This window comes from Capricornis sumatraensis, chromosome 4 (genome assembly GCF_032405125.1).
Source record: "Capricornis sumatraensis isolate serow.1 chromosome 4, serow.2, whole genome shotgun sequence".
NCBI classification, from domain to species: Eukaryota; Metazoa; Chordata; class Mammalia; order Artiodactyla; family Bovidae; genus Capricornis; species Capricornis sumatraensis.
Window position 1 is genome coordinate 77108769 of NC_091072.1, and position 22732 is coordinate 77131500.

At 54.4% G+C, this 22732-nt stretch overlaps 2 protein-coding genes across 4 annotated transcripts in view; one reads left to right on the forward strand and one right to left on the reverse strand.

Annotated features, from left to right (window-relative positions):
* The window catches only part of HDAC7 (histone deacetylase 7), a 36857-nt gene extending 31213 nt beyond the window's left edge, over window positions 1–5644 (forward strand). For 2 of the 3 annotated variants that reach the window (XM_068972042.1, XM_068972043.1), the window contains 6 exons: window positions 203–300; window positions 1500–1618; window positions 2228–2361; window positions 2679–2763; window positions 4226–4364; window positions 4509–5644. In XM_068972042.1, the coding sequence (XP_068828143.1) occupies window positions 203–300; window positions 1500–1618; window positions 2228–2361; window positions 2679–2763; window positions 4226–4364; window positions 4509–4554 (621 nt within the window). In that variant the 3' untranslated portion in view covers window positions 4555–5644. Of the gene's footprint in view, window positions 1–202; window positions 301–1499; window positions 1619–2227; window positions 2362–2678; window positions 2764–4225; window positions 4365–4508 lie in introns of those variants that run through there. The other variant, XR_011144833.1, reaches the window with a different exon arrangement.
* Window positions 5645–6616: 972 nt separating this feature from the next.
* SLC48A1 (solute carrier family 48 member 1) lies at window positions 6617–14521 on the reverse strand. The gene is made up of 3 exons (XM_068970958.1): window positions 14386–14521; window positions 8549–8716; window positions 6617–7910 (listed from the first exon to the last, which is right to left on the reverse strand). Exons 1-3 carry the CDS (start codon window positions 14519–14521, stop codon window positions 7774–7776), a joined length of 441 nt encoding a protein of 146 aa, XP_068827059.1. The 3' UTR covers window positions 6617–7773.
* Between the last annotated feature and the right edge of the window lie 8211 nt (window positions 14522–22732).

Genomic DNA, 22732 nt, shown 5'->3' on the forward strand with positions numbered 1-22732 from the left:
TGCTGACTCTCACGAGTAGCCCTAACTGTCTCTGTCACAGCTAGCTGTGTGATCCTGGGTAGGCTGCTGAGCCTCTCGGATCCTCCGTTTCTACATTTGGAAGTGAAGGGGCTGCATGAGCTGCTCTGGTAGCACTGACATCCAGGGGTTCTGCTCCCGGGACACTGCTCTCTTCACATCTCTCTTGCCTCCTGTGTTCCAGGTGGGAGCTGGCAGCGGTGAGGGCTTCAATGTCAACGTGGCCTGGGCTGGAGGTCTTGACCCCCCCATGGGGGATCCTGAGTACCTGGCTGCCTTCAGGTAAGCTCACTAGGGGCCCAGAGGAGGCCTCGCCCAGCAGGGCCCCCCTCTCTTCCCCTTTTCCAGCAGCACCAGCTTGGAGGTGATCGGGTGGCTTGTCAGCTCGTCCTCATCTAATCACTAGACATTATAAGCCAGCCCTGGAGTGGGCCTGTGGACTGAGACACAGGGAAAGGCATGGTTACGCTAGACTCTAGGGGCATCCAGTCCCTGTGGGGAGACAGGAAAACAGACTGAAAAGGTCAAGGCGTACTTTATAATGTCACACGCTACCAAGAGCCAGTGTTGAGCTGAGTGCAGGGAGACAGGCGGGGGGAGTGAGCAGCAGAGCTATGTTAAGGCGAAGAAAGCTGCCTGGAGGAGATGGACTTTGCATAGGAGCTGAGAAGCCTAAACTGTGGAGGAGGAGGGAAAACAAGCAGGTGATATCCATATTGGGGTCGTTGCTTAAGCAAAGCCATTCTGTAAGGGGGACTTGGCTCAGGAGCTGTTGTGTATTTCTCTCTGGGGGTTCCTAGACTCCATTTGGAGAAAGGGAAGCCTGGAAATAGGTCTCTGTATACTTTTCTGGAGTATTCTTAATGAGAGTTAATTTTGTAGGAGCCCTGGGCTGGGGTTCCTGGCATCTGTGCATCCAGGGTCTTGAAGGACAGCAAAGTGGACCTAGGGTTGGGTGAGGGATGAGCGGTGGAGGGAGGTAGCTGTGAGGAGCCGGCAGGCGCAAAGGATGAGCATGGATCTGGTGGCCCAGGACCTCACAGGATCTGTTGCCCTGGTCAGCTCTTAGGTGGTGAGTGGTGAAGTGTGGCCGACACAGTCCTAGGCAGGTGGCAGCTGAGCGCCGAGTATTTCCGGTGTTGCCCTGGGGCTTTAGTAACCTGCCCCTTCCCTGTGGCCCTGCCCACCACTCCCCACCAAACACAGTGCACCGGCTCCTCTTTCATCCCCTCATCCTTGGCTCCTTCCTGCCTCTTGCCAGTTAAGAGCCCTGGGTGGCTGAGTCCTTAGGCTGTACCAGGGACATGGATGGTGGGCCAAGGTCGAGAAGCCAGAGGCATCCGCTCATCCTGCTGGGAGTCCTGAAAGTAGGGTGCTCCCCCTGTAGAGTTAGTGGGAGAGGACTGGCCCCAGGCAGGGCCCTCCGCCTCTGCTGCCGGGCGGCCCTGCACAGCCTGTGAGTCCCCCTTCCCCACACACAGGATAGTTGTGATGCCCATCGCCCGGGAGTTCTCTCCGGACCTGGTCCTGGTGTCGGCTGGGTTTGATGCTGCCGAGGGTCACCCGCCCCCACTGGGTGGCTACCATGTTTCTGCCAAGTGTAAGGAGGGCCCCAGCTAGGGGGGCGGCAAGGGCATGAAGGCTGGGCCGGGGGGGTGGGCAGCGCTGCCCAAGTCAACAGGGAGGTGACAGTGGCTGGCCCAGGGCCATGAGCATGAGACGAGGATCATGCACAGGCCAGGTCAGTTCATTGAGCAAGGCCTAAGTCACACCTGGGGACTCAAGTCCTGCAGACTGGAGGCTCGGTCACAGGACTTCTCCCACCCTGACTGTGTCCTTCCCAGGCTGGGCGGGGGTGGATGGGGAGGAGCAGAGTTCTCAGAACAGAGGGAGCCCACTCAGCAGTGCTGAGCCTGGAGGACAGGGAGGAATATGGTGTGTCTCAGCGGAAAAGACACGGGCTGGAGTCCCTACCCCGGGTTCGAGTCCTCGCCCTGTCACTTACTAGCCACGCTTAACCTCACTGAGCATTCAGTGAGGCGCACTAATAAGATTTACAGGGGGTTCCATGTGAAAGCCATTGGTAAAGTAGAGATTTGTCCCCCGAGTCACTCTTTCTCAGGGAGGAGCCGCGCAGGGAAATAACAGAGGTAGAGAGGGCTTCCCCCCGCTGCCCCGGCCCCTCCTAACCCTCTCACCCACCATGCAGGCTTTGGGTACATGACACAGCAGCTCATGAGCTTGGCTGGAGGTGCGGTGGTGCTGGCCCTGGAGGGGGGCCATGACCTCACAGCCATCTGTGATGCCTCCGAGGCCTGCGTGGCTGCTCTTCTGGGCAACAAGGTGAGGTGCCCACCCTCGATCCATGCAGCTGTGGGGCAGGCAGTCCAGTTTTCCCAGGAGCATCCCAAGGAGCAGGCAGTTGGGGCACCTCCCTGGGGGCTTGCAGATGGGCAGGGTGGGGGTGGCCAGGCCTGGACTGAGGGGAACAGAGTGGATGCCTCTTCTCTGGGTCAGACCTCAGGTCAGTGTCCCCTGCCCCAGGCAGAGCCAGGAGCACATTCCTATCTGAGGCTGGAAAGCGAGGGCCCCGGGGTGGGGGAGAGCTGGGCCTGTTGGTCCCTGCGAGGCAGGCAACTGATGCATGCTTTCTTCTGTAGGTGGATCCCCTCTCAGAAGAAGGCTGGAAGCAGAAACCCAACCTCAATGCCATCCGCTCCCTGGAAGCTGTGATCCGAGTGCACAGTGAGTGTGGAGAGAGGACACTGCTGACCCCAGACTTGGGGAAAACTCGGGGGTCTGTTGCCCCCAGGGACCAGAGCCCCAGGTCTTCCAACCCCAGCCAGCCCAGGGGAGCTGCTGCTGCTTCGGAGTAGGCATTCTGTAAAGTACCCCATAGTAATGGGGGGCAGGTGCCCCCACAGGTGAATACCCTCAGAGGCTTCCAGATGGACCCAGCAGGGACCGGCAGACAGTGGGGACCAGGCAGGACTGGCTTCCCTTCCCCAGCTGCTGCCCTAGGCCAGGGCCCTGCCCCCAGCAGCACTCAGGCCTCGTTGGTGGAAGTGCTGGTTCCCACCCTGACCCTCAGTTCTGGCCACAGCGTCTTAGGAACTCTACCTGCTTTGGGAGCTGTGTCCTAGGTTAACCCCACATTTGGAAAGCACTTTAAATTTTCAACTTCAGCTCAGCATCTGTGGAGCACTTTATATGCTACCCATGATCTGTGTAGAGTGAGTGAGTGAGTGAATGAGTGTGTGTGTGTGTGTGTGTGTGTGTGTGTGTGTTAGTTGTTCAGTCGTGTCCACTTGTTTGAGACTCCATGGACTGTAGCCCTCCAGGCTCCTCTGCCCATGGAATTCTCCAGGCAAGAATACTGAAATGGGTTGCCATTTCCTCCTCCAAGGGATCTTCCTGACCTAGGGATCAAACCTGGGCCTTCTGCATTGCAGGAATATTCTTTACCGTCTGAGCCACTAGGGAAGCCCCATGACCTATGCTAGGGATACAAAAATGAATAAAGCAGATTTCCCACATCTGGGCTCAGCACGGGGCCATGCATTGACACTGAAGGCGCTGTTGTGCTTGGCATGGAGCCCCACAGAGCTGGCCAGGCTCTGTGCTGGGCATGTTCCGTGGACATTCTTTCTCACAACAGTAGGCAAGATGGTCATGTCCATGGCCTAGATAGGGCAGTGGGAGCCCTGGGCAGATAAGTGACTTCCGACGGCCACACAGAGCGGCTGCAGTATTGGCTCAGCTCTCCCTCCTGTGTCCTTCCCACCTCCCCTGTCCTGTGCTTGGCTGAGCATTGAGGGGGACCCTGCGCTCCAGGAGGCTGGGACTCGGGGCTCTATGAGGTCACTGTGACGCAGACCCCATCCAGGGGAAAGAGGCCCAGATGGTGCTCACGGGAACCCTATACCCATGGGGAAGGGTCAGCCATAGGGGTGGGGGAGTGGCCTGTGCTTTGTGAGGGCTCCTCACAGCACATTGAACCCTCACTTTCTCAGGGTTGTAGGAATCAAGTTGGGAAGGATGTTGTGTGGAGGTGGAGGCAGCTGAGAACTGACCCCATGCTGCAGACATGCCTGCTACTCTGGGGCCCTTGGCCTGAGATGTGCAGCCTCAGTGCCAGTCTAGGAAACGTGGCTGGCAGGTGGGGGGCCTCGTATCCCTGACGCTTCTGAATCAGCTTCTTGCCCAGGTGAATACTGGGGCTGCATGCAGCGCCTGGCCTCCCGTCCAGACTCCTGGGTGCACAGGGTGCCAGGGGCCGATGCAGAAGAAGTGGAGGCAGTGACGGCGCTGGCATCCCTCTCTGTGGGCATCCTGGCTGAAGAGCGGTAAGAGCCTGGGCTGACGGCCCCTCCCCTGCAGGGATCCCCCCAGGTCCCAGCATAGCCACTCCAGGCTTCTCAGGAAGCTGGGCCCCAGTGCTTCCTGCAGCCCCAGGCCCTCTGGCAGCACCAGCCTTGTCCCTCTCCCAGGACCTCAGGGCAGCTGGTGGAGGAGGAGGAACCCATGAATCTCTGAGGCTCCAGAACGGATCTGCCACCCGCTGCGCCCCGCCCCACCCCACCCCGTGGACCTGGTTCTCCTCCAACTTCTGGCAGCAGTACCGGTTCCCGGGGTCTTCAGAGATCCTTCGGGCAGGTAGTCGGGGCCAGAGAACAGCCTTGACAGTCACCCCAAGGACCCCGAGAAGGCCCGGGGTCTAGGACAGGGACCAGAGGACCTTGGAGGAGGCAGGCTGCGCAGCCAGCCGGGCCCTGGTAGGCCTCTCCCCAAAGCAGTCTACCCCTCTGGGTCCCGGCCCCTAGCTGGGCCCGGCTCCTCAGGACTGCACAGAGGAGGACTGGCTCAGCTGGGCCCAGCCCGTAACCACTATTCTAGGCTCTGTAGACCCCGGACTTTGCACACAGCCCCAGGCTTCACACAGAAATGTGAACGTGGCCTCTGCTGGAGAGGCCCTTCCTAGGCTCTGGGGGCTGGAGTCGGGGGAGGATGGTTAGGAGGAACCGAGGGGTCCCGTGTCCCTGGGTGCAGGGGAGCTCCTCCTCTCCTGCTCCCTCGGATGACTCTGGAAGCTTCCTCCCCATCACGGGGCAGTGAGGCAAAACCCCCTCTGAGAGCAGGCACGGCAGGCCTCCCATCTGGCCCCTGCCTGTCAGAGGACTCCCTGCGTCGACCATCTCAGTGCCCTGATGGAGCAGACAGGTGCTCTTGGAGTTCGTGCTTCCTGATCCAATGGTGCCAAACCCTCATCTCTCCTCAGAAGCACAGCATGACCCCCCCAGGGCTCCCTCAGTCACCATGCCCCTCTGTGAGCCTTCTCTCTTTCTGGGGTCTCCTAGACCCCAGCTGACTTTTGCCCTACATAGGACTAGCTTGGCTGAGGGGAGAGTGGGTGGGAGAGTGGATGGAAGACATGGGGGAGGGGGAGGCTACCCTGGCACAGTCTTCGAGGCTTCTGGGGTTGAGGCCTGGGGCCAGGAAGGAAAGTATTTGTGTGTATGTGTGTGTGTGTGTGTGTGTGTGTGTGTGTGCGCGTGCGTGCATGCACGCGTGCATGCACGCATGTACGAGTGAAAGAGTAAGAGGGAGTGTGTGTGTGTGCAAGCGCGCGTGTCTTCCCCAGGACCACTATACCCTGTGTATGTATGCATGTTTTTGTAAAAAAGAAAAAAATGGAAAAAAATCTGAACAATAAATGTTTTATTTGCTTTAAAGGTGCATGTGAAAGGGCCTCCGGGGGATGAGGGGTGGGCAGTGGGCCTACAGCTATACAACAGTTTATACCTGATTTGATGTGGAAGAGAAGGGATGGGTTGGGCTGGGAGGCAGCTCCCTCCAGCTCCTTGATCTGTGGCAGCTGCCTTGCAGGAAGAATCTATCCTGAACCCACCCTGGCTGTCCCCGCCTGCCCCACCTCTGGGTAACAGTGAGGCGGCAGCTCTGGGTCCACAGACAGAGGACCGGTTAAGGGGTGGGGGACATGGAGGCCTGCAGACCCACTCACTCGGGCTTCCCTAAAGAGTCTCAGTCCCAACTGGGACTGGTAAGTCATGTCAGGTAAGTCACATCACCTCCTGGGGCCTCTGTTTATCAGCTGAAGTCTCCTGAAATAGACACTGTTGGGTTCCGGCCTGCTCTGATGTACCTTGACTCCTTAAGCATCTACTGAGCCTAGGAGAGAGAACGGTGAGACGACAGGACTGGGCACGCTCACCCACTGTGAGGTGCTGGGGCTGCCGGCGCCTGTCTTTATAGTTCTGAGATGGCCAGGCTTCAGGCAGCAGAAGCAGCAGCCTCATTAGCTAGGATCTGGCCCCAAGTCTTCAGAGCCTGGAGAACACAAGGAAAGCATGTCCATCCTTCTGTCCTGGCCTCTTGGGCGACAGGCACTCAGTCCCATAGGCATTGCTGAAGCTGTGCCCGGGGGCATTCTCACCCTGGCTGGGGGTATGCTGAGGGGGCTGGAGGAGGAGTGCTGGCCTTGGGGTTCCCCCATGGGGAGTCCTTCAAGTGGGACCAGAGGGAGAGAACTTCCTCTGTTACGGAAATGGCTTAATGAGACAACTGGAGAGCCCTCCCATCCCCACCCTTCCCACCCACTGCTCCCACAGTCCACCCTGCAAGAAAGCACTGGAGGCTGGCTGATATGAATGACTGCTGTGCTTCTGCTCAAGTGACAGTGACACAGATAAGGCAGAGAGCCGAGGGGCAGGACACGTCGGGTGGGAAAAGGGTGGACCGTGCAAAATGGCAGCCGAAGAAAAGACTGATGTAGCCCCTTCCCCCCGGGTGCGGTGAGCCCTTGGGCCAGTGTACAGGTAGTAAAGGACAGATTTTGTCCTTCGGAGGGGAGATTTTGAAAGATAAAAAGCTCTCATGAAGGGCAGCTGGCAGGGACGGTACGAGGGCATGTCTGGGGGCTGCGGTGACTTGGGTGCCAGGAGGAGCAGGTGTGAGAAGACTGGAAATGTTGGGCTATAGAAGCCTCATTTGAGAGTTGCTTCTAGCCCAATCTGTGCTGCCCCCTTCCCCAAAGCCCTTTGTGGGGCAGGAGCACCTCCCCCAAGACCGTGAGTCTGGCCTCATTTGGGGCTTCCTGCTCTGATGTGCGTTGTGAAAGGGCAACGGCTCTAGCACAATCTTGGAGCCAGCGCTGTGGGAACAGGGTGAGGAGAGGGACGCTGAACTCCCCGCAGGTCCCCAGGCCTTGGGAAAAGAGCCAATGTCACCCACCCCTGGGACCAATGAGTTCAACTACCTGACACTTGGGGGACACAAGGATGGGGGTGCTGGGGTAGGGGGTTGAGAAGCCTTTACTAGAGATCCCTTATTTGACCTGACCTCCCCAGGGTCCCACCCTGCCTGAGGGAGAGGGCCCAGGGCAGCAGAGACCATACTGCCTGCCCCTGGGCCCCAGGCACGGCCCCCACTGCCTCCACTGTTGCCCTGGCCTGCTTACAAAGACTGCCCACTGAGTGCTAAGAAAATAGATCCACATTTTAAAGGTCTAAAGCTGCCCTCCAGCCAGGCTGATGAGCAACATGGCGGGGCCCCTCCCCACAGCACCCAGGGCTCCCCCAAAGGGGACAGGACAGCTTCACAAACACCATCCGTCCTGCTGTAGATTTTCCGCCTCAGTTCCAGGGTTCCCAGGGGGTGTACAAGTCCGCCTGATGTCTCAGAGGCTGAGTCCAGGTCCTGAGGACCGTCAGGGTGCAGAGCCCTCATCCCGTGGGGTCAGAAATCGCTGAGGATGCTAATGTCAGCAAAGTCAGCCCGGTAGCGGTGGGCGTAGAGGCTAAGCAGGAAGGCCCACTTGAAGGAAATGAAGCTCCAGACACAAGAGAGGTAGTAGCTGTTGGGGTCTGTGAGGCCTGCAGGGCAGAAGAATCCAACTGTGACTCCAAAGGACCTTGCCCTTGACCCCTAGCCACCATGCCACAAGCCCCGGGCCATTCTTCCCCAGTCTCCAACAGAGGCTAAACCGATCCAGTGGAGAGATTAGGTGTAATAGAGGTTCCGGAGCGTTCAGGGTTTGCTAGCAGGAAGCAGTGGGGATGCAGTTAGGTCAGGGCTGGCTAATCACAGGTCTGTATCATCATCCACCCTGCTATTGTGACACTGACCTTAGACCTCTACCTTCCAATCTGCTGCAGCATCGGAGCGGGCAGGAAGGGCCTTTGGCTACTTGCTTACTGCAGCCGCCAGGGGGCGCTCCCATCCCGGAGCTGGGCAGGAGACTTAAAGGTGCTGCTAACCGCACACTCCTGGGTGCTGACTGCAGCTCACACTTCCCCCTTCTAACCCAGATGTTTGGCGGGGAGGTGGGGGTGGGTGGGGGGGAGTCCATTATCCGCACTTTAACAATGAGAAAACCTCGGTACGGGGAAGTTAAGAGATCTGCCCAGTCCTGTGGGCATAAACCTTGTACGTAGCAAGGTAATCTGGGGTCTGCCTGAGCGCCCCACCCAGCGGCCCAACCCATACTCTCTGCCCCGGTGGAAGCCCTTACTCTGGTGTCCAGTGATGGCCAGCACCAGGAAGGTGCAGAACGTGGCGACGGAGACGGCCGAGAAGAGCACGCCCACGAAGAAGAAGCCGCGCAGCCCCTTGAGCCACGTCCTCCAGTAATCCTGCATGTACATCACGTGTGTCACCAGCACCCACAGCGCCAGCACACCTGCCGGGGAGAGACCGAAGGAGGCTCACGCAGGGCCCTTTCGTCCCCACATGCCGACCCCCAGGGCCTGCGGGTCCCCCCAGACCAGACTGTTCTCACAAAAAGGCAGTGAGGCAGGAGGGGCCTTTTCTCTGTCCCTGTGGAGCGGAGTTTGCTGGAGTCCACAGCAGCCTGTGATGTAAAGAGGACACGGATGCAAAAGCAGCTGAGTCTGGCTGCCTTCCAGTAAGCCAGACATTAAAGAGATTTGCAAAAATGTGAAACCATGTCATTCTTCTCCTTAGTTTTTTGTTTTGGAAAACCTGAATATTTCTTACCAAAAAAATGTTACTTATCACAATGTTATTTTTAGTATTATAGTTTAAAATGGTTAAAAAATTTTAATTCCTCAGTATTAATTTCTAATACAGTATTATTGATAGATATAACCCACATCAACACAATTTCCTTGGGATTTCCCCATATTTTAAGAGCATAAAGGGGTCCTGAAGTCAGAAAGTTTGAGGACCGCTGCAGTCCAACCTGCTTTCCAAGGACTCCCTACTACCCAACCTGGGGGCCACAGATGTGGGGGCATTGCTCCCACCCTGGTGCCCCTCCTGGGCTTCCCAGGTGGCTCAGCGGCAAAGAATCTGCCTGCGAGGTAGGAGACCAGGTTTGATCCCTGGGTCGAGAAGATCCCCTGGAAAAGGGAATGGCAACCTACTTCAGTATCCTTGCCTGGAGAATCCCATGGACAGAGGAGCTTGATGGGCCAAAGTCCATAGGGTCACAAAGAGTGAGACATGACTGAGTGGCTAGCACTTCTGATGCTCCTCTTTCCCCACCTTCAGAGGCCACCACCACCACCACATTGAAAGGCTAATGGCGTGGGCAGTGGGGCCCTTCCCAAACTCCATGTATTGGTTTTATGGGTTGGGGAGGCCTAGTGGTAAAACCCCCAGGACCACCCAGTGCCCCAAGTGGCCACCTTCTTGCTCTTGGCCAGACTCCATTTTATTTACTTATTTGGCTGTGCCATGTGGCATTCAGGCCTGTAGTTCCCTGACCAGGGATCAGACCCCGGCAGTGGAAGCGCGGTGTCTTCATCACTGGACTGCCGGGGAAATCCCCTGAGGCCTCCATTTCCCAAGTTGTTTGCTGAAACTGCAGCCTAGTTGCCCCCAGCCAGTCCTAGGTTTGCCCTCTGGGCCTGGCTGGGCTCTTCCCCTCCAATGCCAGCTGCCAGTCAGCCAATACAATGAGTGCCCTCTGTGCCAGGCGCTGCCTGCCACTGCAGCCCAAAGAGAGAAGCAAATATTAATTCCATTGGCAAAGGTCTGGGGCAGAGCTGCAGGGTCCCGACAAGGGAGGAATGAGGAATGAGGCAGAGTCAGCTGTGTGGAGGTTGCTGTATCCTGAGAGTCAGGAGGCTTTTCAGAAAGTGAGCCGCACACACTGCATGCAGAGGGGCACTGGAAGGCTGGGGAAAGCGGTGGTCAGCTCTGGCAGGGGAAAGAGGGAGGGGACGCAGATAGGGAGATCTGGGTGGGGGAGAGTGCTTTGACTGAATCTACGATATTTAAGGGAGTTCACTAAATTGTCTATCCCTTTTTATGTGCCTGAAATATTTCATAATATTTTTTTAAGTTGGGGGAAAATAAGAAGGTGGAGGGGGAGTTATCACAGATCTCTACTCTGGGAACCACCTCAGAAGCTGTCACAATTTAGGCAGCCTGGCAAGGGACAGAGAACCACGAGACTGCCAGCCAGGAAGCCTGGGCTTGGCACTGCGGGGCTGCTCGTGACTCTCAGAGCCCCCACATCTGAAAGAAGGGACGCCCGAAGGTCCCACCAACCTGGAAACTGGGTGACACAAGGCTCCCCGCTAATGAGGACTCACCTCCGCCGACACCTGAGGCTTCCTCTCCCACGATGTTTGACCCACGCTCTCCCAGCTCGGCCCCTGCTCAACCCCCACCTCCCTCAGGGGTTAGGGGCCTGGAATGTGGCCCTAGAGTCAGGTCGAGCCAGGACAAGCATGTCCTCATCCCTGCCTAGGCAGGAAGCGGGTCCAGGCCAGAGAAGGACAGAATACCAACCCCCCGGCTTCTGCATACATCTTCCATGATCTGAATGGATGCTGTGCTAGTCACCCTTCCCAGAAGTCTTTCCCAATCATCTCACGTGCATCCTAAGTGTTCACTGGGGGAGCTGTTTGATTTCTTAAAGGGCCCTAGGAAGGAAGGATATTGTCACCATGCACATCCAAGGAGCCATCAGATGGGCACCTCTGTGACAGCTCCACTTGCCCTCTGTCACCTCACTGTGCCATGGAGGGGCTGAAATAGACGGCTCTCTGATGTTTTACACTTAAAGATTCTGGAAGCCAGCTTAGGGGAAAAATAAGGAGGTCAGAGCAATTCCCCTGTGACTCAGCAATTTCTGGGTTAGGAAATGCTGAAATAAGGGCCTGTGAGATGCCCTCTCTTAGCCCACTAGCTGTGCTCCAGCGGTGCCTCCCAAACACCCATGTACCCACCCCCACATCCACCCATGTAGCAAAAAGGGCTGAGCAGGAGGAAAAGGAAGACGACCATTTGGGGTGTTCCAGATCCCAGCTCTCCGTTAATAAGCAGGCACAACCTGCCCCCACCTCTCACTTCCCCTGCTCACAGGCCTGGCCTCCAGATAAACACCAGCCACATCTGGAAGCAGGCCCATCCCCATTCACCCTGGTTCCTGCCTCTGCCCATAGAAGAGGGACCAGCCCTAACTCCACCCAGGTGGTCAGGGAGGCAGCAAGAGCCCCCGGGGTCCCTCCCTCGCCTCAGCCCTGCTCCCTTCCCTGGGACGCTGACTGCAGGAAGCCTGGTCTGCATGACTCAGGGCAGAGCGGATAGTTTCCCAGGCCCACCCAGCTGCGTGTCCACGCCGGACCTCACTCCTTGCTCCAGCCCACCTGCCTCGAGGAGTAGGGCCCCGCTTGGCTCGGGGCATTAAAGGCACACAGCTGGTCAGCGAGAGAGCCCCCAGCAGCTGGGTTACAGGTGAGGAGCCAGGAGGAGCCCGGGGGGGCCCACAGGGAAACGCAGACGAGTGAGCCACTGAAGCTGGGGCCCACCTGTTCCCCCACCCCTCCCCCACCCCTGCTTCTCTCACTCACAGCTCACGGGAAGAGCCCAGAGCCCGCTAGACACCCAGCCAAGCTTTCCAATCTTACTCTCTGTTTCGGTCTACTAGACCTAGAGTCAGCCTTCTTCCCAAGGGTTCCCAAGCAAAACCATTTCTCCAGCTTCTCCTCCAAGCCACTTCTTCCCAGACAACCACCAGGATCGGAGAGAGTGGGTCTCCACCCAGGCACATTTTCCCAGGGGCTCCAGGAAACCAGCACCCCCCAGCAGCCCCACCTGGCACACAGGGGAAGGAGCACGCTGGGGCTGCCCTCTGGTGACTCGGCAGTTTCTGAAAATGCCGAGTCAGAAGTGGGGTACGCACAAATCTGCTGATGATTCACCCCCAAAAGAGGAAGAGGCTGACTGGCTGCAACACTCTCAGCACCCATTCACATGGAGCGGGCATGTGGCCCTCACTGCCCCTCCCCCCCCACCTGCCACGCTGCTACCACGAGGGCCACAACCACGGCAGCCACTACCACCGTCACTGGGCATCTTGGGTTCTGCCATGGCTGTCAGGGAGGTGCCAGGATCCTGCCCCAGCTGTCGCTGCCCTCACACCTCTCCCCGCAGGAGCTCCATAGCTGGCCTGTCTCGGAGGCTAAGGGAGGTCTTCAGGGAGGGATAGAAGTCAGGACTGGGTCAGAGGGAAACCCTGGGACTCCCCAGGGCTGCCACCCAACAGGAAGCTGCAAGATGGGTGATTCAGGGAGAGTACAGACAGCTGTTACATTCTAGACCTGAATGGGGGCCTCACACAGCACGCCTGTCGGCAGCATCTCCTCCCATTCCTAACAGAAGAGGAAACTGAGCCCAGGAGGCATCGGTGTGCTGCGGTCACACGGCTCGGTGGGGCTCACTCCATCAGGTCAGACTCCACACACCCAGCTCGGATTCCAGGGGTGGCCCTTCCTCCTCACCCCCAAGCAGCCCCCTCCTGTCAGGTCTCATCAGGGCAACCCCTGGGCCTCGCCTGAGGAGTCACCCCGCCATCCAGAGGGGAGAGCAGCAGGGTCGAGGGAAATGGGAATACTCTGCAAGGACAAGAGAACCAGGAGGAACACGGCAGGCAGGGGAGAGCGGGGTGCAGAGCGGAAAGGGGCCAGGGGTCCTTAGATACCTGAGCAGAGGTGGGCAGGCTGGCCCCCAGGAGGACAGGAACCCACAGGTGGGGAATCCAGGCAGGCATGAGGAGCAGCCCAGCAGGGCACCCACTCACCCTTCCTTGGAGACCCCCAGTGCTCGGCTTGGCATTGCTTAGGCTGCGGTAACCTGTGCCTCTCTTACAAGGCAGAAACCACACCTCCGTTCCTCCTCTATCCAGACAGTAGTCAGTAAGCTTCAGGGCAATGAGCAAATCTAGTTATTTTTAGTTAGTCCATTAGGGCTCTTTTGGCAGAGTTTAGTTACCAATAAGATCATCCTAATGTAGAAGCATTATCCTCACATGTACTTTTTTCCCAGAGTGCTTTCCCACACATATTATTTCATGGAGCTGTGTAACCCTGGGTAAGCTATCTATTTACACTAAGCCTCAGTTTAAGCCTGACCTGTAAAATGGACACAGGAATAATGCCTAACTAATTAAGGATTAAATGAGATGACGGAAGCAGTTTGCTTAACAGGGTGCCCGACATATAGAAAGCGCTAAAAAAAAAAAAAAGAAAAGAAAAAAGGTGAGCAAGTAGAAAAAATGTGTTTCTTCTTCTCACCACCTCTACAACATAGACAGGTTAAGAACATGCCCAAAGAGGCAGAGCGAGCACAGAGCGTTGGTAAGCACGGGGCCTCCACCAGCGCGCTGACGTTCTCAACACCAGTGCTAGCCTCCTCTGCCCTACTGGGGGCACAGAAAGAGAGGCTGGCGGCGTTTAACGGACCTTGGCCCAGGAGCCACAGCAGAAGGGTGGCACAGAGAGACCGACGTGGTGGAAAGAAAACGTCAGTTTCCCTCAGACCCCTAGTGCAGTCCTGAGTCCCCGCCGAGGACTCTGCCGGGGCTGGGCTCCACCCTGGAAGGAGGCAGCCGGGCTTCCTCGAGGAACCCAGCCCTCCTTTCCACTGACTCCCTCTCCGCGCTCACCCAGCCTCCAGGGAAGGGGCGCGGATCCCCCAGAACAAGTGCCTGTGTGTTTGGGTGTCTTCACACCTGGCCGCCCATAGGAGGTGGCGAGGGCAGCGGGCGCACAGGGGCGCTGTCACCGAGGCACAGGGTGGAGAGCTGACGGGCTAACCTGGGGGCTGCGGGGCTGGTGAAAACGGCAGAGGCGGGACATCGGGGCCCCGGGCTTTGGGCGGGCATTGGGTCCCCGAGGCCCCCTAGGGATGCGCAGAAGCCCTGGCCCACGCGGGGCCTGCTCTGCCCACGGCCAGTCTTGAGTAAACACGCCACCCACTCCCCGGGGAAGCGCCGCCCGGGAGGAGCTTCCCGGAGCAGCCGCCGGCGCCTCCCCGCAGCCGGGCGCCCGAGCCGCGGGAGCCGGACCCCAGCGCCCCCCGCGCGCCCCGGGGTACCTGCGAGCCCCCCCATGGCCGCGGTGCCCGGCTGTCTGTAGACCACCGTCCAGACGAGGAAGATGGAGAAGCCGGCCACGGAGCTGAGACCCGAGTAGGCGGCGCGAAGGCCGAGCTGCAGGCGGGACGGGGCCATGGGGCTGCGGGCTGCGGGCGCCGGGCGCGGAGGGCGAGCGCGGCCGCTGGTCACAGGTGCAAGGCCCGGAGCCGGAGCGGGGAGCCGGGAGCCGAGCCGGAGCCGCCGGCCGCCCGCGCTCCGCCCCCGGCCCGCCCCCTGCGCCGCCGGCACAGCGCCCTCCGCGGCCGGAGGCCGCCCGCGCCCGGAACCACCGCGGCGAGCGCGTCCTGGGCTTGCCTGCTGTCTGCGGCCCGGATCTCTTGGGGATGCCGCCTAAAAGGGCAGGTTCCGGGGCCCGTCGTCTGAGCTACCGTATCGGGATATTTAGGCCTTGGCGGGGCCCGGAAACACTCAGCTCTACAAACCAGCTGCGGTGTTTGCGTTAAAATGTATCACGTTCTCGTTTAAAATGTAAGATGTACATTTCTCGTTAAAAATCAATTATAAAAAATTAAGATATAGGAAATTACACGGCGAATATGATTGCTTTCGCGCCTATCTATCCATCAGGTTCCCTCCTCAGGCGTTAAGCAGTCTCAGCAGATGCTTCTCTCGGAACCCTTCCGGTCTTCCTTCCCGTCAAGGACAGCTCCTTTCTTTTATCTCCACAAGCGTACCCCTCCCACCCAAAATCCACCCGAACGCCACTTCCATCAGAGTCAGACAAACCCAAGAAGAGACTGGAATCTGTAGCAGATGTATGCTGAGCTACGGTTGCGGGCCCAGTGCCGTGCTGGGGGCGCGCAGAGAAGACCAGAATGTAGCCCACGGAGCCCTCAAACATTTATAATATAGTGGAGGAGGCTCATCGCATCCTGGCAAGAAGTGAGTATCCAATATACCTTGTATTTATTTCTTTTCCCTGCTGTAGCAAATTACCACAGATCTAGTGGCTTCAAACAACACACATTTATTATCTCACAGTTCCGTAGGTCAGGTGTCCAAAAATGGAACTCAGAGGGCTAAAGTCTAGGGGAGGGCAGGGCAGCCTTCCTTTCGGAGGCATGAGGGGGAAAAGCTGTTTTCTTGCATTTTGCAGCTTCTAGAGCTGCCCACAGCCCTTGATTCCTGAGTGTCTTCAAAGCCAACTCCATCTTCAAAGCCAACAGTCACACCACCTCGACCTCTGCTTCTGTCCTCACCTCTTCTTTTCTCTCACTAACTCTGCTGCCTCCTTCTTTTCCCTTATAAGGACCCTTGTGATTAAAAGCCTGGATAGTCCAAAGTAATTTCCCCATTAAGATCCTTAACTTAATCGCACCAGCAAAATCCCTTTGGCATGTGAAGTAATAAATTCACAAATTCTGGGGATCAGGACACTGACATCTTGGTGGCCCATTATTCAACTATCACATCTCTCTGGAATGTCATCTCCATGAACAGCATCTGTGCCTCTTTCATTCACACCAACACATAAAAGAGTTTCCGACATTTCAAATCGCCTTGGTAAACATTTGTTGAATGGATGAATGTGAGTGAATGAAGGTAAGAATTAAATAACAATAAAGGAGATCATATACAAGAACTCTAGTCAGGACATGATTAGTTGCCAAGTGAATGATGTAAACCACATTTGCCTCACTTTTTTTTTTTTTTTTGGCTGCACTGGATCTTTATTGCTTTTTCACAGGCTTTCTCTAGCTGCAGCAAGTGGGGGCTACTCTTCCTTGGGGTGCAGGGGCTTCTCATTGTGGTGGCTTCTCCTGTGGAGCACAAGAGAAGAAGGCTCTAGCGTGCCAGCTCAGCAGTTGTGGCCGGGGCTTAGTTGCTCCAAGGCATGTGCGGTCTTCCTGAGACCAGGGATCTAACCTGAGTCCCCTGCATTGACAGGCAGATTCTTATCCTCTGAGCTACAAAGGAAATATTTGCTTCACTTCTGAATAGCCTGGGGAGCTTCTTTTTTTTTAAAAAAAAAAAAGACCCCAGAATCCACCCCTGCCTTATTAAGTTTGAATCTTGGAAGTGTATATATTTTTAATGAGAAGTGATTTCAATTTGGTGAGCTCGGTGTCCAACCCTCCTTTGGGAGCTGCTGATGGAGGGAGTCACTGCTGGCTGTTCCAAGGAGGGAGCAGGCCCTGTGGTCCAGAGTGCACTGCCGTGGATGACGTCAGAGCTGGCCTGCGGGGTAGCACTCCATGCGGTGGGAGCAGCCTGGGGGACAGCCCAGAAGGAAGAAATAACGTGGCAGGTTTGGGAACCTGTAAGTAGTTTGTGGTCTGTGGGTGATGTAAAGGGTTTTGAGGTTGGAATTATTCTGAACGAAAATGGCCTTGCTTGCTCTTCTTAGAAGGTTTCCCCCTCTCTGTGGAGCCAGGGGAGGGAAGTAACAGTTCTGTGTTTAAGAAATGTGGCCAGGGTAATAGTGTGAGGATGAACTTCCTTTGAAAAGAGCAGAAAGCAGAGAGGCCATTCAAATCGTTCGTCTCCCTATGCTTTGGTTGTCCCGTCTGTAAAATGCAGGCAGCTGTGTTGTTCGCTTCAAAGTATTTTGTGACGAGTCAGTGCTTAGAAGAGTAACTAGTATGCAGTAGGTGCTTCATAAACGCCAGCGAGTATGGTTAGTAGCGGCGGAAAGGCTGTGAGGGCAAGAGATGGTGAGGGGAGAATGAAAGGTGGTTCAGGCTGTCAGCGAGAATGGGGAAGAGGGAACTGATTCAAGAAATATTTATGCTATTTGAACCGTAAGGTCAGGTAGCAATTAACTAGCTGGGCAGATAGAAAGGAGGAGAGCAAAAATATTTATGAATGCACATGTCAGGACTAATGGAGAGGAGTGAACAAACTCGTTACACTGGAGAGTGAGGTTGTGCAAGAAAATAACAAGAGATCATTATGTAACAGTAGCTTGGGCCCAGGATATAACACAAGAAGGTTAAAACCGGGCTGAAACTTTGGCTTAACTGTGAAAGCAATAAGGAGCTGTTGAAGAATTTCATGCTCAGATGCGGTTACCACTTACTATGTCACATAAGTAGGTTTCCCCTAACTCAGGAGAACTTTCTGCCCAGAGGAAAATAATTTTCTATATCTGCCCTCTCTACACTGGTAGCTACTGGCCACATAAATTTGGTATGTACCTAATATGACTTTTGAACTATGGTAGTGGAAAAGACTCTTGAGAGTCCCTTGGACTGCAAGGAGATCCAACCAGTCCTTCCTAAAGGAGACCAGTCCTGGGTGTTCATTGGAAGGACTGATGCTGAGGCTGAAACCCCAATACTTTGGCCACCTCATGCGAAGAGTTGACTCATTGGAAAAGACCCTGATGCTGGGAGGGATTGGGTTCAGGAGGAGAAGGGAATGACAGAGGATGAGATGGCTGGATGGCATCACCAACTCGAGGCACATGAGTTTGGGTATACTCCCGGAGTTGGTGATGGACAAGGAGGCCTGGTGTTACTGCAATTCATGGGGTCACAAAGAGTCAGACACAACTGAGTGACTGAACTGAACTGAACTGCATATGACTGAAGAACTAAATTTTTAATTGATTTTAATCTAAATGGCTACACATGGCTTATTGTTGTTCAGTTGCTCAGTTGTGTCTCTTTGTGACCCCATGGGTTGTAGCGTGCCAGGCTTCCCTGTCCTTCACTATCTCCTAGAGTTTGCTCAAACTCATGTCCCTTAAGTCAGTGATGCCATCCAACCATCTCACCACCACCCCTGTCACCCCCTTCTCCTCCTGCCCTCAATCTTTCCCAGCATCAGGGTCTTTTCCAATGAATCAGCTCTTCACATCAGGTGGCCAAAGTATTGGAGCTTCAGCATCAGTCCTTCCAATGAATATTTAGGTTTGATTTCCTTTAGGATTGATTGGTTTGGTCTCCTTGCAGTCCAAGGGACTCCCAAAAGTCTTCTCCAACACCACAGTTCAAAGGCATCAATTCTTTGGTGCTCAGTCTTCTTTATGGTCCAACTCTCACATCTGCAATGACTGCTGGAAAAACCACAGCTTTGATTATGCAGCTTTTTAATATGCTGTCTGTTGCTGCTAAGTCTCTTCAGTCGTGTCCGACTCTGTGAGACCCCATAGACGGCAGCCCACCAGGCTCCCCCGTCCCTGGGATTCTCCAGGCAAGAACACTGGAGTGGGTTGCCATTTCCTTCTCCAATGCATGAAAGTGAAAAGTGAAAGTGAAGTTGCTCAGTCGTGTCCAACTAATAGTGACCCCATAGACTGCAGCCTACGAGGCTCTTCTGTCCATGGGATTCTCCAGGCAAGAGTACTGGAGTGGGGTGCCATTGCCTTCTCCAATATGTTGTCTAGGTTTAATATACTGTCTAGGTTTGTCACAGCTTTTCTTTCAAGGAGCGTCTTTTAATTTCGTGGCTGCAGTTACCATCCAAAGTGATTTGGGAGCCCAAAAAATAAAATCTGCCACTGTTTCCACTTTTTCTTCATCTATTTGCCATGAAGGGTGCCTAGTGGCTAGTGGCTACACATGGCTAGTGGCTGCCATATTAGACAGCACATTAGACAGTACAGGAACCTCTCAGAATCTCTGCTGCTCTATCTATAGGGTGGGAATGAATGATGTGTAATCACCTTGTTACAGCAACTGAGAAATACTGAGATGCCGAAGTTAAAGTACTCAACACGGTAATCTGACAAGTTATTATTGCCATTTTTGAAATTGTTGTTATTGTTATTACTGAACAGGGATAGCACAACAAAAACCATGTCTTAGGAAAGATTATTTAGACTTTAGTATCAAGTTAGATTTGATGGGAAAAGAAAATTGTAGAGGGGAAAGCATTCACAATGCTATTTTAATGATATGATGTGGGATAAAGATCTTATCTGCGGACTTTCCTGGTGGTCATTTAGACTCTGAGCTCCCAATGTAGGGGGCCTGGGTTTGATCCCTGATCAGGGAACTAGATCCTATATGCCACAATTAAAAGATCCTGCACACCACAACAAAGATTGAAGATCCTATATACCACAACTAAGACCTGGAGCGGCCAAAAAAAAAAAGATCTTACCTGGAGAAAGGCCAGGAGAAGGGGAAAACATGGGAGGATTATGCAGTTGCAAAGCACACAAGTGTGCATCACACATGCTCTTCTCCCCACATCAGCTTCCTTTCCAAGGGGCTTTCAGAGAGTGAGCTCTCATTGCAATCCTAACTCAAGAAAACACCACCCCCCTCACCCAACATCCCTAAGAGAGGCAGCCACTCTCCCTGCCTGCAGCAGAGACCAGCAGTGCTCACCATGAGCATCTCTTTTTCTGGCCCATGACCTACTGAATTGGAACTTTGAACACGTCCCAGCTTCCTTGCAGTTAAGTTGATGCTATCAGAGAAAGTTCTGAGCATTGGAATCAAAGCAGAAGCAAAGTGCCCCATTTCCAGGCTGGACCTGTACAGTCTCCTGTGCACCATGCATTCCCTCTTCCCATTCTGTGATGATTTTAGAAGCCACATGTTGAAGACAGCTGTGCCACATGATAGAAAGAGCCTGGGACCCTTAAATGAATGAATGAACAGAACTACCCACTCCATTCCACAGACCCTCCCTGGATTGTAATATGAATGAAAATCTCTTTTTGTGTGTGTGCACTAAGTCACTGAGATTTCAGGCTTGTTACAATTAACCTCATTACCCTAATTTACCATCCCTCATTCCATTTCAGGTCATGTAAACATCTCTTACATGCATAACCTCTGATGCCACTTTTAAATTGGACCACATCAATATTAAGACAGACTCCTAACTCCCACCCATGGGCATTTTGTCTCCTAAGACATTTCTTCCTCACTCCTCCTAAGCAGGCACATTCCAGACATAGATCTCCTCCCACAATGCCAACTCATTGGAAAAGACCCTGATGCTGGGAAAGATTGAGGGCAGGAAGAGAAGAGGGTGACAGAGGATGAGATGGTTGGATGGCATCACTGACTTGATAGACTTGAATTTGAGCAAACTCCGAGAGACAGTAAAGCATAGGGGAGCCTGGCATGCTGCAGTCTATGGAGTGGCAAAGAGTTGGACACGACTGAATGACTGAACAACAACAGCACAATGCTACCGAGCTGTACGCCAGTTGATTGAGTTCATTGGATGTGTCAGGGCTTCCTCCTCGCTGCTTAATCCCCACATGGAGGGAACTCTGATGTCCTTTGGGATATATCCTTATTCACTATGGCTTCACCCCTATGTCCAATTCATTAGCAAGCACAGTTGGGTCTGCCCTCTGTGCCCTCTCTCTGTCCCCATGCTTAGTCCAAGCACCAATCATCACTACCTGCCCTTCTGCAGCAGCTCCCTAACCCGTCTTCCTCTGCTCCTTCTTGCCCCTCCAGTCCACTCTGCAGCCAGCAGCTGGAATGGTCTTTTTTTTTTTTAGTATTTTTTAAAAAATTTTTAGTTTTACTTTATTTTACTGGAATGGTCTTTTAAAGATAACAACCAGAATACAGCTCTCCCCTGCTTAAATCCCTCAATATTTTCCATAGCAATTCGGGTAAGCAAATCAGAGCCTTGCCAACTCCAACCAGTCTCACCTCTGCCCATTTCAGTTCAGGTACACTGGTCTTCTTTCTGTTTCTTGAATGTGCAAAGGTCTGCCTGCTCTGGGGTGTTAGTAACTTTGTGTCTAGAAAGCTCTCCTCTCTCTCTTTTTTTTTGGCCATGCCTTGTCTGACTCTTGTGACCTTATGGATTATAGCCTGCCAGGTTCCACCATGGGATTCTCCAGGCAAGAGTACTGGGGTGAGTTGCCATTCCCTTTTCTGGGATCTTCCTGACCCAGGGATTGAACCTGGGTCTCCTACATTGCAGGCAGATTCTGTACCGTCTAAGCCACCAGGAAAGCCCAGCTAGCAGGATGTGGGATCCTAGTCCTTGACCAGGGATCTAACCCATGCCCCCAGCAATGATAATGTGGAGTCCTAACTACTGGACTGCCAGGGAAGTCCTGGAAAACTCTTCTCTGAGTGCTCATAAGACTGATCCTTCATCATTCAAGCCTCAGGTCACATGTTACTTCATCAGAGAGGCAATCCTGTCCTTATTCTCTAAAGTACAGCCCCTACTCGGAAAAGGCAGTGGCAACCCACTCCAGTACTCTTGCCTGGAAAATCCCATGGACAGAGGAGCCTGGTAGGCTGCAGTCCATGGGGTTGCGAAGAGTCAGACATGACTGAGCGACTTCACTTTGACTTTTCACTTTCATGCACTGGAGAAGGAAATGGCAACCCACTCCAGTGTTCTTGCCTGGAGAATCCCAGGGATGGGGGAGCCTGGTGGGCTGCCATCTATGGGATCGCACAGAGTCGGACACTACTGAAGCGGCTTAGCAGCAGCAGCACAGCCCCCTACTCTGTCTTACACCTTGTGATAAGTGACATCTTATCACTACGTGAAATTGCCGTATATATTTGTTTAATCTTTTCACCCTCATCCTTGCCATCCCATTGAATATAAACCTCCATGAAGGCAGGGGCTTTATCTGTTAGGGACCAACTCCTCTAGGTTTGTCTGGGACTGTGCCATCACAGGTCCAACATTTCAAGAAATCCCTGAGTCTATGGAAAATTCTCATGGTTAGTGGTCTTATCGCCTGCCTTGATCACTTCTGTATTCCCAGTTCCTAGTCTAATGCCAGGGGCTTAGGTAGGAACTCAATAAATATTTGTTCTAAAATAAAGGAAAGAATGGCCAGCTGTCTGTGAAGAATTCTTTAATCCTGGCTCTAGGGGGCAGCATTCTCCAATCTTGTGCCTTGAGATTCAGCTGTGCCAAGATTGGGGTAAGACTCTCCTACTGCATGTATTTAGGTGGCAGATTCCACAAAGAAAGAAAGAGAGAAGAAAGTGAAGTCGCTCAGTCGTGCCGACTCTTTGCGACCCCATGGACAGTAGCCTGCACAGCTCCTCCGTCCATGAAATTTTCAAGGCAAGAGTACTGGAGTGGGTTGCCATTTCCTTCTCTCAGGAATCTTCCCAACCCAGGGACTGAACCCAGGTCTCTCACATTATAGACAGACACTACCGTCTGAGCCACCAGGGAAGTCCAGCAAATTCCACAAGATTCTCCCCAGACCTTCTGTGGTCCCCTTGCCTACCCCCAACCCTTGTGGGGTTCAAGGCTGAGGACCCTGGCGAAGGTATCCTGAGGCTGTGCCTGACACCTCAGCTTGCCCTCCTGCAGCTTCATCTTCCTCTTGAGGTCAGCTTGCAGACCACAGAGCAGAAAGGACTGTTCTAGAGACGAGCA